At 31.2% G+C, this 12,674-nt stretch overlaps 1 protein-coding gene across 1 annotated transcript; it reads right to left on the bottom strand.

Moving 5' to 3' along the window:
- Positions 1 to 2,675: 2,675 nt before the first annotated feature.
- On the bottom strand, positions 2,676 to 3,993 carry LOC132622128 (heavy metal-associated isoprenylated plant protein 26-like). Its single transcript, XM_060336669.1, has 2 exons — positions 3,783 to 3,993; positions 2,676 to 3,345 (listed from the first exon to the last, which is right to left on the bottom strand). Exons 1-2 carry the CDS (start codon positions 3,873 to 3,875, stop codon positions 2,959 to 2,961), a joined length of 480 nt encoding a protein of 159 aa, XP_060192652.1. The 5' UTR covers positions 3,876 to 3,993; the 3' UTR covers positions 2,676 to 2,958.
- Positions 3,994 to 12,674: the final 8,681 nt, after the last annotated feature.

Genomic DNA, 12,674 nt, shown 5'->3' with positions numbered 1-12,674 from the left:
GACCAAAAGGTGGAAGGAGGGTATTTATGAGCCTTTTTCAATAGATTAGGGGTATTTATGAGCCTTTTCCGAAAAAATTACTATTGCTGCTAAGAAACTTTTATGTGTCTTCACCAAATTGCCCTTATATTATGTCATTATGTCATCACTTCCAAGTTGCAGCCTTTAGACCACTTCTTTTTTACTTTTCTCTTTCATAGCCACGTGGCAATTTAGCCTTGTGCTAATTATCTTGAAAAGTTTGTGGTTTTTGTTTGATTATTATCACATAAATCATAATGTTAGATTTCAATTGATACCATGTTACATTCATTAAGATTGATGTGGTTTTTCTACACGTAAGTACCCTTTTTACTATCTAATAAGAGGGAGTTAGTAGGCAGCAAGTCAACATGCTGCTTGGGATTTGGAGGGCAGCGGCAGTCTGATCATTTTCACTAAAAAAAAACGACATAAAATGATTGGCAAAGAAAAAAAAAGACACTTACTGCTACTGTTGAAGAAACTTTTATGTGTCTTCACCAAATTGCCCTTATATTATGTCATCACTTCCATGTTGCTGCCTTTATTACCACTTCTTTTTTACTTTTCTCTTTCATAGCCACGTGGCCATTTAGCATTGTGCTAATTAATTATCTTGAAAAGTTTGTGGTTTTTGTTTGATTATTATCACATATATCATAATGTTAGATGTTAGATTTCAATTGATACCATGTTACATTCATTAAGATTAATCTAGTTTTCTACATGTAAGTTAGTATTTGAATTAAGAATTGTGTATTAATGTTTTAAATTGGTAGGACAAATAATATTATAAAATTACAACACATTCAATTTCGTAATTTTGGTATTCTCTCTATGACATCATTTTTTACTACACACAAAGCTTAAAAAATAAAATCACTTGAAACTTGTGATTTAAATACCGTCATACATATTTGTGTGATTATAAATTATATATTTCAAGATAAATGAGAAATCTTGAAGTTAAAATTACTTTTGCATATCAAAAGTAAACATATTTTTCGACACAAAAAAAAGGGTTTATTGTCTTGAAATAAAAGTACTTCATCAACATTTTATTTATTTTAAGCAAAATTTTGTTCAATTTACCGTTGAGCTCAATTTCGGATTCAAAATTTATCACAACGTACATTGTGTTAGAAAAGGAAACAAAGGAAAATGAATTATAATTGTAACTTATACTTTTTAATGAAAATACAAGCTTAAATTGAGAAAATTATTTTTCCACTCTATTTATGTTAGGCTGTTGGGCATAAAAAAAAAAAAGATACAACCGTTAAAAAAGAGCGAGTAAAGCAAAAGTAAATAGCCGAAAATTAGAGTAGAACGTATTCAAAAAGTAAAAGAAGGAGTGAAGGACCAACGATCTTTCAGAGAACCAGTTCTTTCACCTGGTTTCTCAAGTAGTTCCCAATTTAATTAAATTCATTGCACGATCATTTTTTTTTTTCAAACTGATCATGTTATGTTGTATTATATGTTTTATATAATAATATTTCATTATTGAGCCAAAAAATATTGAGACAAATGACATCATTATAAAGAGATTTGACTAACGACGACGTTCAACTGTAAATCAAATGAAAATACATGAACCATGATATAATCGCTTATTATTTGCAGCTAATACATTACTGTTTACAATCTAATTATTTAAAGTTCTTTAATTTTATGTTATTGTTTCAAAATTCAACCATATTTTATTGTTATTAAGTAGGTAATTTTATTATTTTCCAGAGTTTTTTTTATCAGTAAATGCTATATAATTTCTTATAGTAGTATGTTAATATAGTTAGTAAAGGAGAAAAAGGGAAAAATATCGCCATATTAACAAAAAGTTAAGCAAGTTAAGCATGAAACATTTACTTCTGAGAATGTAATTGGGCCCGTGCTTGCCAACTCAAATGGAAAGTGATACTTCCGATGGCGGCCGGCTGATTGGACTTTCATGTCTTCCACTGAAATGAACAATTCCTTGAAAAGGCACAATTTTTATCTCACCAATATGTTAAACACTTAATCTCTTTAGTGTTCCTTGATCTGAACAAGTTGCCAGTTTTTCACTTAAATTGCACAAGCTGATCGGACTTTCATGCCTTCCACTGAAAGGAACAATTCCTTGAAAGGGCACAATTTTTATCTCACCAATATGTTATACTTAATCTCTTTAGTTCCTTGATCTGAACAAGTTGCCAGTTTGTCACTTAAATTGCACAAGTTGAAATTATTTTCCCCTTTTAGCTGGTCTTATGCAGGAAATTGGCCTTTAAAGTTTAATATATCATAATTTATTAGATTTAATTTCGTCATTCCCATGTAGCGCCCAAACTAAATTAGTAGTAGTATATAATTTGCAACGTAACCCTGGTTCTCATGAGAGAGAAATCGAATATACTCCCTCTGTTTCAATGTATGTGAACCCATTTAATTAAATACGGAGTTTAAAAAAAAAAGACTTTTAAAATTGTAATCTTAAATGAGTCACATATATTTTATGTGGCTATGACTCATTACATAAAAATAAAGTATTTCGAAATATAGAAATAGATCATTCTATATGACACAAACTAATAAGAAAATAAGTTCACATAAATTGAAATAGAGAGAATATTAGGATTGGTTTGACAAATAATAACTCATACTCATGAATAAATTGATCAATACATGTTCATTCAAGTAGTGAACCATGTGTAACTTCAAACTTATATAATATGATACAACTGCTGACTGTCATCGTATTTAATACTACAAATTAAAATAAGTTACCTTAATTAACAACCTTAATTACAAGTTACATCGACTAGTTAATTTATTGCACGCGTCACTCTCTTCAGGGGATCAGGATCCAGAAGTCTCTAAGCACCAACTTTTAATTTGTATCTGCCAGTACTTCTCGTTAGAGCTCGAAATGAACCAAGCCACTGGACATGTTTCTCACATAATCATGCATGCCTGTGGATTTTCATCACTAAACGCAGTAATATAGTTGACCTCAGTAGAGCTCGCCCTTGCAAGGCTTGCAGTCTGCGGGTTATCATAGGCGTTGCGAACGTATCCTGCCGGAGCTTTCTTATCATAAACACCACGTACGTAAGGATGATCCACCAGATCGTAAGGAACGTATGGCCAGAACTCAGCCTTCTTTCCTGTACGATGTCTTACTCGTCGCAACACTTTATCTGGGTCCACATAACCAGTTACTGTTAGCTTGTGCTGCTTTGGTTCCACTTCTACTTTCGTTACTCCTTTCATCCCTTCTACCGACTTCCTCACCCTCCTTATGCATCCTTCGCAGTCCATTTTCACTCTTATCTCCACTATCTACAAATTTAATATATCAGAGAAAGTAAGATTAAGTATTCTATGTACTGTTTGGTCAAGCTTTCAAAATTTGCTTTGAAAAATGTTTTGAGAATATTTTTTGAGAAAAAAGAACTTTTAGAGACTAGCATTTGAGTTATGACTAATCAATTGGAAAAACACTTTTATTTATGTTAAAGTAATAATTTATGTTTGAGCAAATTTGCAAAAAGTACTTATGAGAAGCATCGTACTTTTTTCAGCTTCTGCATCAAAAAGTACTTATGAGAAGTAACATACTTTTTTCAGCTTCTGCATGTTACTGTCCAAAATCACTAATAAAAGTTTGATCATCTCTAAAACAAGCATCTTTTACTTTCCAAAAACTTGATCAAACAGGCAACAGTAGAGTAGTATATATGGAATTAAAGCATGCATGTATTTATGAGCATACATACCTCAAGTTCATTTTTCCTTAGTTTACTGAGCCTCCTTTTGCTGGTGCCGCGATGGAATTCGAAGAGCTCAGAAAGATGATCTAGAAAGCCCATTTCTGTTGCATAAATGATTGAGCAAGTACACTGAATTAGTTTTGGCAACGTTAGAGAATACTAGTATGGACAGCAAGTAACCAAGACGGTGTAATAAGAATATATAAGGGGAAGCAGCTTAGCAATATGTTGATCTGTACGTGCAGCTTGTACAAATAAGCCACGGGTTAAAAGCCATGGTGGTGACGTGGTGGAACCATGTGGCAAAACTTATGTGGGGGGTCCCTACTTTCTTCATCTAGTGGGAATCTGGAGACTTATCCTCTTATTGCAGTCCAAAAAGTAGAGCTATCAGCTAATGTCCTTTCCGTGATTAGTGATTAATGATTAATGATGAAATAATGATGAAATATTCAGATATATGGACGCGATATATTAACAATCTACGACATGCTGTACATTTCTTTGACTAAAAACCATAATTGTGTTTTGTTCCTAGATGTGCTCATAGATTATGTCGAAATCAAAGCTTCTTAAAGTGTATTTCCTTGTAAGATTAAGGGTCTGTTTGGAAAGCCACCTGAAAATTGGAATTGGTGTAATTAGTAGGGTAGTAATTACACAACTTAATAATTACACAGCATTATAATTATAATGACTTATTTGTTTGTCATAATGTAATTACAATGTAATTACAAGCATGTTGTTTGGTTGCACAAGTGTAATTACATAGTTAGTTTAATTTAAAAATAAAATTTAATTATAAAAATTAAAATTTCAAAATATGTGCCTTTATAAATGATATTAATTTAGTTATTTAATAGCACATTATTTCTTGAAAATATATTAATTTTAACCATATATTTATAACTAATATTGTAAAAAATAATTGATATCTATTTTTCAAATTAATAATATTTTAATTTTAGTTAATTATAAAACTTAAAAGCAAACTTTTTTTGTGCGAACATAATGGATTGGATGTTTGACCCAAAAAAAATTAATATTTATAAACATAATGTCATAACCTTATTCAAATGTTTGACAAAAAAAATCTATGAATTGTAAGTGAAAAAAACAGCATGCAATGTGAAATAACAAGTCAATAGTACTAAAACAAATAAATTAAAATCGAAAATATAACCTAATTTCAAAATCCAAAAGAAATTTTTTAACATAATACTCTTATGTCAAATTCCAACATTACATAAGTAAGTTCAAACACAACTTAAGTAAATATAATTCAAAATAAAGGGAAATTATAAGTCTATAACCTCATTCACAGTGAAATTCTACTTTACTAACATCGCTCGTTATATGTCAAGTTTATTAATGACTCATTCTTTCTAATATTAAGAGGTGTAGTTTCAAAAATTAGAATAATAACACGGTTATGCTAAATGAATAAAACAATTAAAAAATACGAGCAATTACATGGAACTACAAGAAGTTAAGGTTGCGAATGAGAAGAAAGGAAATGAAAGATAAATAATATATGTAAAAAAAAATTAAAAAATTAAAATAATTTAAAAGTAAAAAAAATAATAGAAATAAAAAAAAATTAAAAAGAAATGAAATTAAAATAAAACAAAAAAAGAAAGAAACTAACATGTAACCCTGTAATTACAGGGTATAATTACACTCAATTCTCAGTACTACCCCCCCCCCCCCCCCCTAAAGAATTGAAGAGTGTAATTGTTTCAACATCAAAAACAACAAAAACTAGAGCAAAAATATAATAACGCATTTGAAATTGTAACCAAGCATCGCCCATTGGTTCTAGTCCATTCTATTTTCTTTTGGTAGTTCGATCATGGAATTTCTTTGTTTCTGTATTTCCGGAGTATGAGTGTGTGACTGGTTATAATTGATCCTATTGTTAGTACAGAGAATGGGTCTTGAGAATTGAAGAGTGTAATTACACCCTCTCAGTTACACTCAATTTCTACCTAACTGTGTAATTACTTAGTTAAACGGACAAGCCAAACTGTGTAATTACATTCAATTGCACCAAATTCCAATTACCTGGTGGCTTTCCAAACATGCCCTAAAGCTTTCACTGAATATTTAATTTGTACTTACATAGCGTTAATCTACAAGAACACCTTTTAATAAACAAGCCTAATAGAATTGCTGGTCAAAGAACCATTTACTACTCGAAATAAAAGGCGAAATTAGAATTTGAAGTTAGCGAGTTCAGAATGAACATAACATTATTATACGTGTACATATACATAACAACAACAACAACAACATACCCAGTGAATCCTACAATGTGGGGTCTGGGGAGGGTAGAGTGTACGCAGACCTTACCCCCACCTTAGGTAGGGAGGCTGTTTCCGGAAGACCATCGGCTCAAGAGAAAGCATAAGAAAGGTCATATACGGGCAAACAAATCAAAGCAGTTATGAAAATGAAAACAATGAAAGTAAATAAGTCATTATAAACCAACAGATACTCGCAGAAATGAAGAGACAAGAAACTATAGAGCAACATAGCTACTCGTAAGAAAGGATAAACACGACTACTTACTAGCCTTCTACCCTAATATGAGTCTTCCATACCCTCCTATTTAAGGTCATGTCCTCGGTAAGCAGGAAATGCGCCATGTCATGTCTAATCACTTCCCCCCAATACTTCTTCGGCCTACCTCTACTTCTTCTGAAACCGTCACTGGCCAACCTCTCGCACCTCCGCACTGGGACATTTGCATCTCTCCGCATCACATGCCCAAACCATCTCAGCCTCGCTTCCCGCATCTTGTCTTCCACTGAGGCTACCCCAACCTTGTCTCGGATGACTTCATTCCTAATCCTATCGCTCCTAGTGTGCCCACACATCCATCGCAGCATTCTCATTTCCGCCACTTTCATCTTCTGAACATGAGATTTCTTGACTGGCCAACACTCCGCCCCATACAACATAGTCGGTCTAACCACCACTTTGTAGAACTTGCCTTTAAGTTTCGGTGACACCTTCTTGTCACACAACACTCCAGAGGCAAGCCTCTATTTCATCCACCCTGCACCAATACGGTGTGTGACGTCATATTTTATATATATATATAGAGAGAGAGTTCGGGTCAAAGACAATAAGTTTAGTTCAACCCATAAAATTTATTTTAAAATCGCATTTGATTAAAAATTGTGCATGGCATATCGGCGTCTCAACTTGGGCTATTAACTTTTGATCAATGTGAATGAAGCGAACAAGTCCAGCGGGGATCTTAATTTGCAATTGGTCAACGAGGCTTAAATCGTAGTACATATAATCTAGCCAAATGTCATTGATTTAAAGCGGCAATTAGGCAGTGTTGGAAATCCAATTAGATTTAATCAATTAGGGGGCCTTATCACTTGATCAATTTCATGTACATCTCTTAACTGGTGGCTTCTATATGGCCAGCTTTGGTTGATAAACCGATGAATTTATTCAACACTGCAATTGATGGGCTCCAAGACTTTATCGAAGCCGTTCCAAAGATAATTACCATGTCAAATCAAACAATTTTGGCAATGCTACGGTTTTCTTGATTTTTAATCTTCTAGCAAAAACCATATAAAAAATTAATTTATTTGAGCACTGCATATTATAAGTGTTAATAATGTAGCGCAATAATAGTAGGATATACATCCAATTTATCACGTAATATAAGCACTCTTATTCACTGTATCCTTGACCCTAACAACTATTCTAGTGACCTGCTCCACCACCACTAGTATAAAGCCAAGAATCTTTAATTAGGTCCCCACAGTTGAATCTACTTTAATTTTTATTCCTGGTCCCCAAAATATAAATCTAGATTCATATCAAAATAATGGAGATATACCGGGTACTTGAACATATTACAAAAAGTTAAATACGGGAACTCTACGTTAAATACGGGAACTCTACACGGCTGCCAAACTTACATCCCAATAATTACAAATATCCCAACTAATTAGGATAAATAATCAAAGATTTCACAGAGTAAACGGATACTCCAAATTTCTATACATTGATCTGTTCTATTTGATTCCTTATGCTATCTTAACCACTAAAAAAGTGTCGTGTCAAAACTCAAAAAGACAAAAGCCGAAAAAGTGAGAGAATCCTAGATGGACAATATGAGACAAGCACAGGAAAAGCAAGAAATACAAACTAGAAACTTCAAAGTAATGCATGGATTCCGTGGCTATTTTTTGGAAGTGCTGGCGAGTGCCACACAAGCTAATTACATAGAAGTAACGAGAATTTGTTTTGGTCTTTCAAGAATCCACGAGCTCAAATTGCAACTCCCTACCGAATAAGAAAACAGCTGACTTTGCTGTTTGAATTTTGTCATAAATAAATATTGCCTGACAATTTATTGTGGGAGACCTCCTTCCTCGCTTTGCTAAAAAAAGGAAGTACAAGAGTTGATGCTTAGTTGCGCTCTTCTAGACCGTGAACTTGATGCAAAAAACTTAATCGCATGGAGTTCTACTAGCTAATGTAAATCAATTAATAAGCAATGTTTATTAATTAATAAGCAAAAGACTCTACTAGCTATATGCACCTTCTTTTCGTTTTGAATTTCTATGACCTTAGCTTGAAGCTTCTCTTACTGATAAAAGCATGTTAAACTTGGTAATTAGATTTTCTCATATATAACCACTCAACTAAATAGTTATTATTTTACACACTTTTGTTATTGAAGAAAATTAGAATTAAAAAAATATAACTTACTGAGGTAATAACTATTAGCTAATTAAATGACCATATGAGAAATCAACCTTTAAATTTTGGATTTAAAATATTAGTTAAGCATAGGCAATGAACTGAAGATCCTATAATTAACTTGGTAATCTTCATTAGCAAGAATAGAAAGGAATATAATCAAAGATATGAATAATTGAACTACAGTAAACTATTTGCCAATAATTTAACAAAACTTGTGACATTTTAAGAAGATAAATTGGATGAAAATAGTATTAAGTTTTTTCCATTCGTCAAATATGAATGATTAAACAATATACGCTAGTTTTTATCAGTCTAGTAGAACTTATAGACAATTTAACAAGATAAGCCGAATGAAAATAGTATCAAAATTTGCACGTTTGTTGTGAACATATAAACAACACGTGTAATATATATATATATATATATATATATACTATATAAAAAGCAAAAAATTCTAACTTAAAAGTTAAATTACAAAAATACCCTCCTTAAACCTAAATATACCTATTATAGAAAAAGCAACGCTGGGCAACAGCCCAATGGTCACATCTTTAGGCATAGCTACTCTGGGTAAAGAGTTGCACTGTTTAGTTTCATTGTCTTTGAAAATCAATTCTCTCGTGGCTTTTGTTCCTCACTGTTCATCTGCTCGATCAGAATCCGCGACTTTTCTAGCACAAAAAAATAGTTGAACCAAACTAGTATAAAAAAAAATTAATAGGTTTCACGCACGAATTTCGTGTGTGAAGCAGCTCTTCTGTTTTTTTTTTTTTTTGGTGTTACCTTTCAAATCACATTTTTTTCCATACTTTGGGCAAAGATTAGTCATGTTTCAAAACTCCAAAATATCAATATTTTATATAAAACTTAATATCTTTTTTTGAGTACAATAATGTCGGCTCATTATATCAAGTCCACCTAAACGTTTGGATCGTCGTTTTAGGGGTTCTAAAGTGCCCCGAAGTAAGTTTTGAAACTTGTCATATTTATAGGGTTTTGATTTAAGTGTTTTATTATACTAGACGGCCTATGCCCGTGCTGCGCACGGGCCCAACACTTTAGATTATAGTGCATCTATGTGTATGTGGTTGTCTTTAAATAGTGATTATATATATATATATATATATATATATATATATATATATATATATATATATATATATAGTATATTATGTTCAAAACACGATTAATATAACATTGTAGTTTGTGATCCGTATCTAAAATTTTATTATATTAATGTTTGCTACGAATACAAAATCGGCAAATTTATTAATATTTTTTAAAAGAGAAGACTTGTTTAAAACGAAACTATTTTCCTCTCTTTGAGATAAAACAATAGCAATATTTAAGCATCAGTTGATACTTTCAATTTTTTGATTAATTTAAAGGTGTAAAATACTTATTATTTTTTATCAAATTTTGATTTGGATAATTCTAATTCAAATTATTAAATTAATTTTACATGTTTAAAACGAAACAAAGTAGAAATTGATTTTCTATTTAAACGAAGAAATACTATTTTTTAATTTTTGGTAAATATTTTCGATTTAGCTCATTTTACTTATTCTATCTTATTTTAAAATATAAATACTTTAAGTATATTTATTTTAGTAAACAAAACAAATAAATGACATGGCGGAATAGCAAATACAATAGTTTAATATGTAGATTAGATCTCAGGCTAATATAAAAAAGAAAGAAAATTGTATGGTTTGACTACTTAACCTTTTGAAGAAAAGCAATTTCATTTGCTCCCACTAATGAATTGATACACACGTGGCAATGAATCCATTATTATTGACTTAATGAGATACTTTGGAAATTACATGAATATTGTTTGATTTTTTAATATGGAGTGCACTTTTTTTTTTGACATTATTAATTTGCACTATTTTTATGCATATATATACATACTATGTTCAAAACACGATTAATATAACATTGTAGTTTGTACTCCGTATCTAAAACTTTATTATATTAGTGTTTACTACGAATACAAAGTCTGCACTTTTTTTTTGATATTTTTTTTTTTTAATATGGGGTTCACTTTTTTTTTTGATATTGCTTGATTTTGTTCATATGAGGTCCACTTTTTTTTACCGTGAGTTTGGAGATGGTGGGTTCCACTTTTTTTTTTTATTGCTTGATGTTGTTTAGTATGAGGTCCACCCTTTATGGGGTGCAATTTTTTTTTTTGTTGACATTATTAGTTTATACTATTTTTATACATATACTATGTTCAAAACACTATTAATATAACATTATAGTTTGTGCTCCGTATCTAAAAATTTATTATATTAGTGTTTGCTACGAATACAAAGTCAGCACTTTTTTTTAACATTATATTTTTTAATATGGGGTTCACTTTTTTTTTTGGGGTATTGCTTGATTTTGATAATATGGGGTTCACTTTTTTTTTCCCATGAGTTTGGAGACGGCGAGTTCCACTTTTTTTTCTTCCTTTTTTTTTAATTGCTCGGTGTTATTTAGTATGGGGCCCACCCTTTTTTTTAAGGGACAACGGAGACCCATGCTTCATATAGTTTCTTCTTTTTTTTATTTTTATTTTTTATATTGCTTGGTGTTGTTTAGTATGGGGCCCACCCTTTTGGACATTATTAGATTGCACTATTTTTATGCATATAATATATATATATATATATATATATATATATATATGTTCAAAACACGATTAATATAACATTGTAGTTTGTGCTCTGTATCTAAAACTTTATTATATTAGTGTTTGCTACGAATACAAAGTCTGCACTTTTTTTTTTACATTGTTTGTTTTTTTAATATGGGATTCACTTCCTTTTTTTTATTTTTTATTTTATATTGCTTGATTTTGTCAATATGGGATACTATGTTAAAAACACGATTAATATAACATTGTAGTTTGTGCTCCGTATTTAAAACTTTATTATATTAGTGTTTGCTACGAATACGCGCGTGACAATGAATCCATCATTATTGACTTAATGAGATACTTTGAAAATTACATGAATATTGTTTGATTTTTTAATATATATATATATATACTATGTTCAAAACACGATTAATATAATATTGTAGTTTGTGCTCCGTATCTAAAACTTTATTATATTAGTGTTTGCTACGAATACAAAGTCTGCATTTTTTTTTTTGACATTGTTTGTTTTTTTAATATGGGATTCACTTCTTTTTTATATTGCTTGATTTTGTCAATATGGGATACTATGTTCAAAACACGATTAATATAACATTGTAGCTTGTGCTCCGTATTTAAAACTTTATTATATTAGTGTTTGCTATGAATACAAATTTTGCACTTTTTTTTGACATTGTTTGTTTTTTTTAATATGGGATTCGTTTTTTTTTTTTATATATTGCTTGATTTTGTTAATATGGGGTTCACTATTTTTTCCGTGAGTTTGGAGATGGCGGGTTCCACTTTTTTTACTTTTTTTTTTAATATTGGTTGGTGTTTTTTTTAATTTTTTTTAATATTGGTTGGTGTTTAATATGGGGACCACACAATTTTTTTTAATGCTTACGGACGACGAAGCATGGGTTGAGACCCATGCTTCTATATAGTAGTAATTTGAATGTACAAATATAAATATTTGATTTAATAATAATTCATCCAATACGAGAGGTTTATACTAATTAAAAAATAATTCATTCCATTTAATTACAATACTAATTCAAAGCAATACAATAATAAATTACAATAATAATACAATCTTCAAGTTCTAGAGGCTCTATTACTTCGAGACGTGCTTGTACTACCACGACCTTGTTGCCCACACAAACGCTTGTCATGGCCATATTGCTTACATGTAGAGCACTTGCGAGAATAAGTTCTTTCACTAACATCCATTTGATTGGGTCTACGACTCCGTGAGTTAATGCCCAATTTCCTGATGTAATCCTTGTTAGCAACCAACGAAAACGGCTCGTTTGGCCAATAAGCTTCATTACCAAGTGGGTGGAATTGGCCGGAATATGCTCTAAGGTAACTGTGGACCTTGTATTCCCCTGCCATATAACTTGTTACCGTTTTTCTCATTCTCTCGAAGCACTTGACAGCATGAGAACACGGCATGCGGTACGTTTGCCACTTACCGCAAGTGCATGTTCTTGTTGCCTCATAAACGGTATGCACGTTTCCACCCT

Source organism: Lycium barbarum, chromosome 12 (assembly GCF_019175385.1).
Source record: "Lycium barbarum isolate Lr01 chromosome 12, ASM1917538v2, whole genome shotgun sequence".
NCBI classification, from domain to species: Eukaryota; Viridiplantae; Streptophyta; class Magnoliopsida; order Solanales; family Solanaceae; genus Lycium; species Lycium barbarum.
The sequence above is the reverse complement of the archived record's forward strand: the minus strand, read 5'-3'. Positions and strand labels throughout refer to the sequence as shown.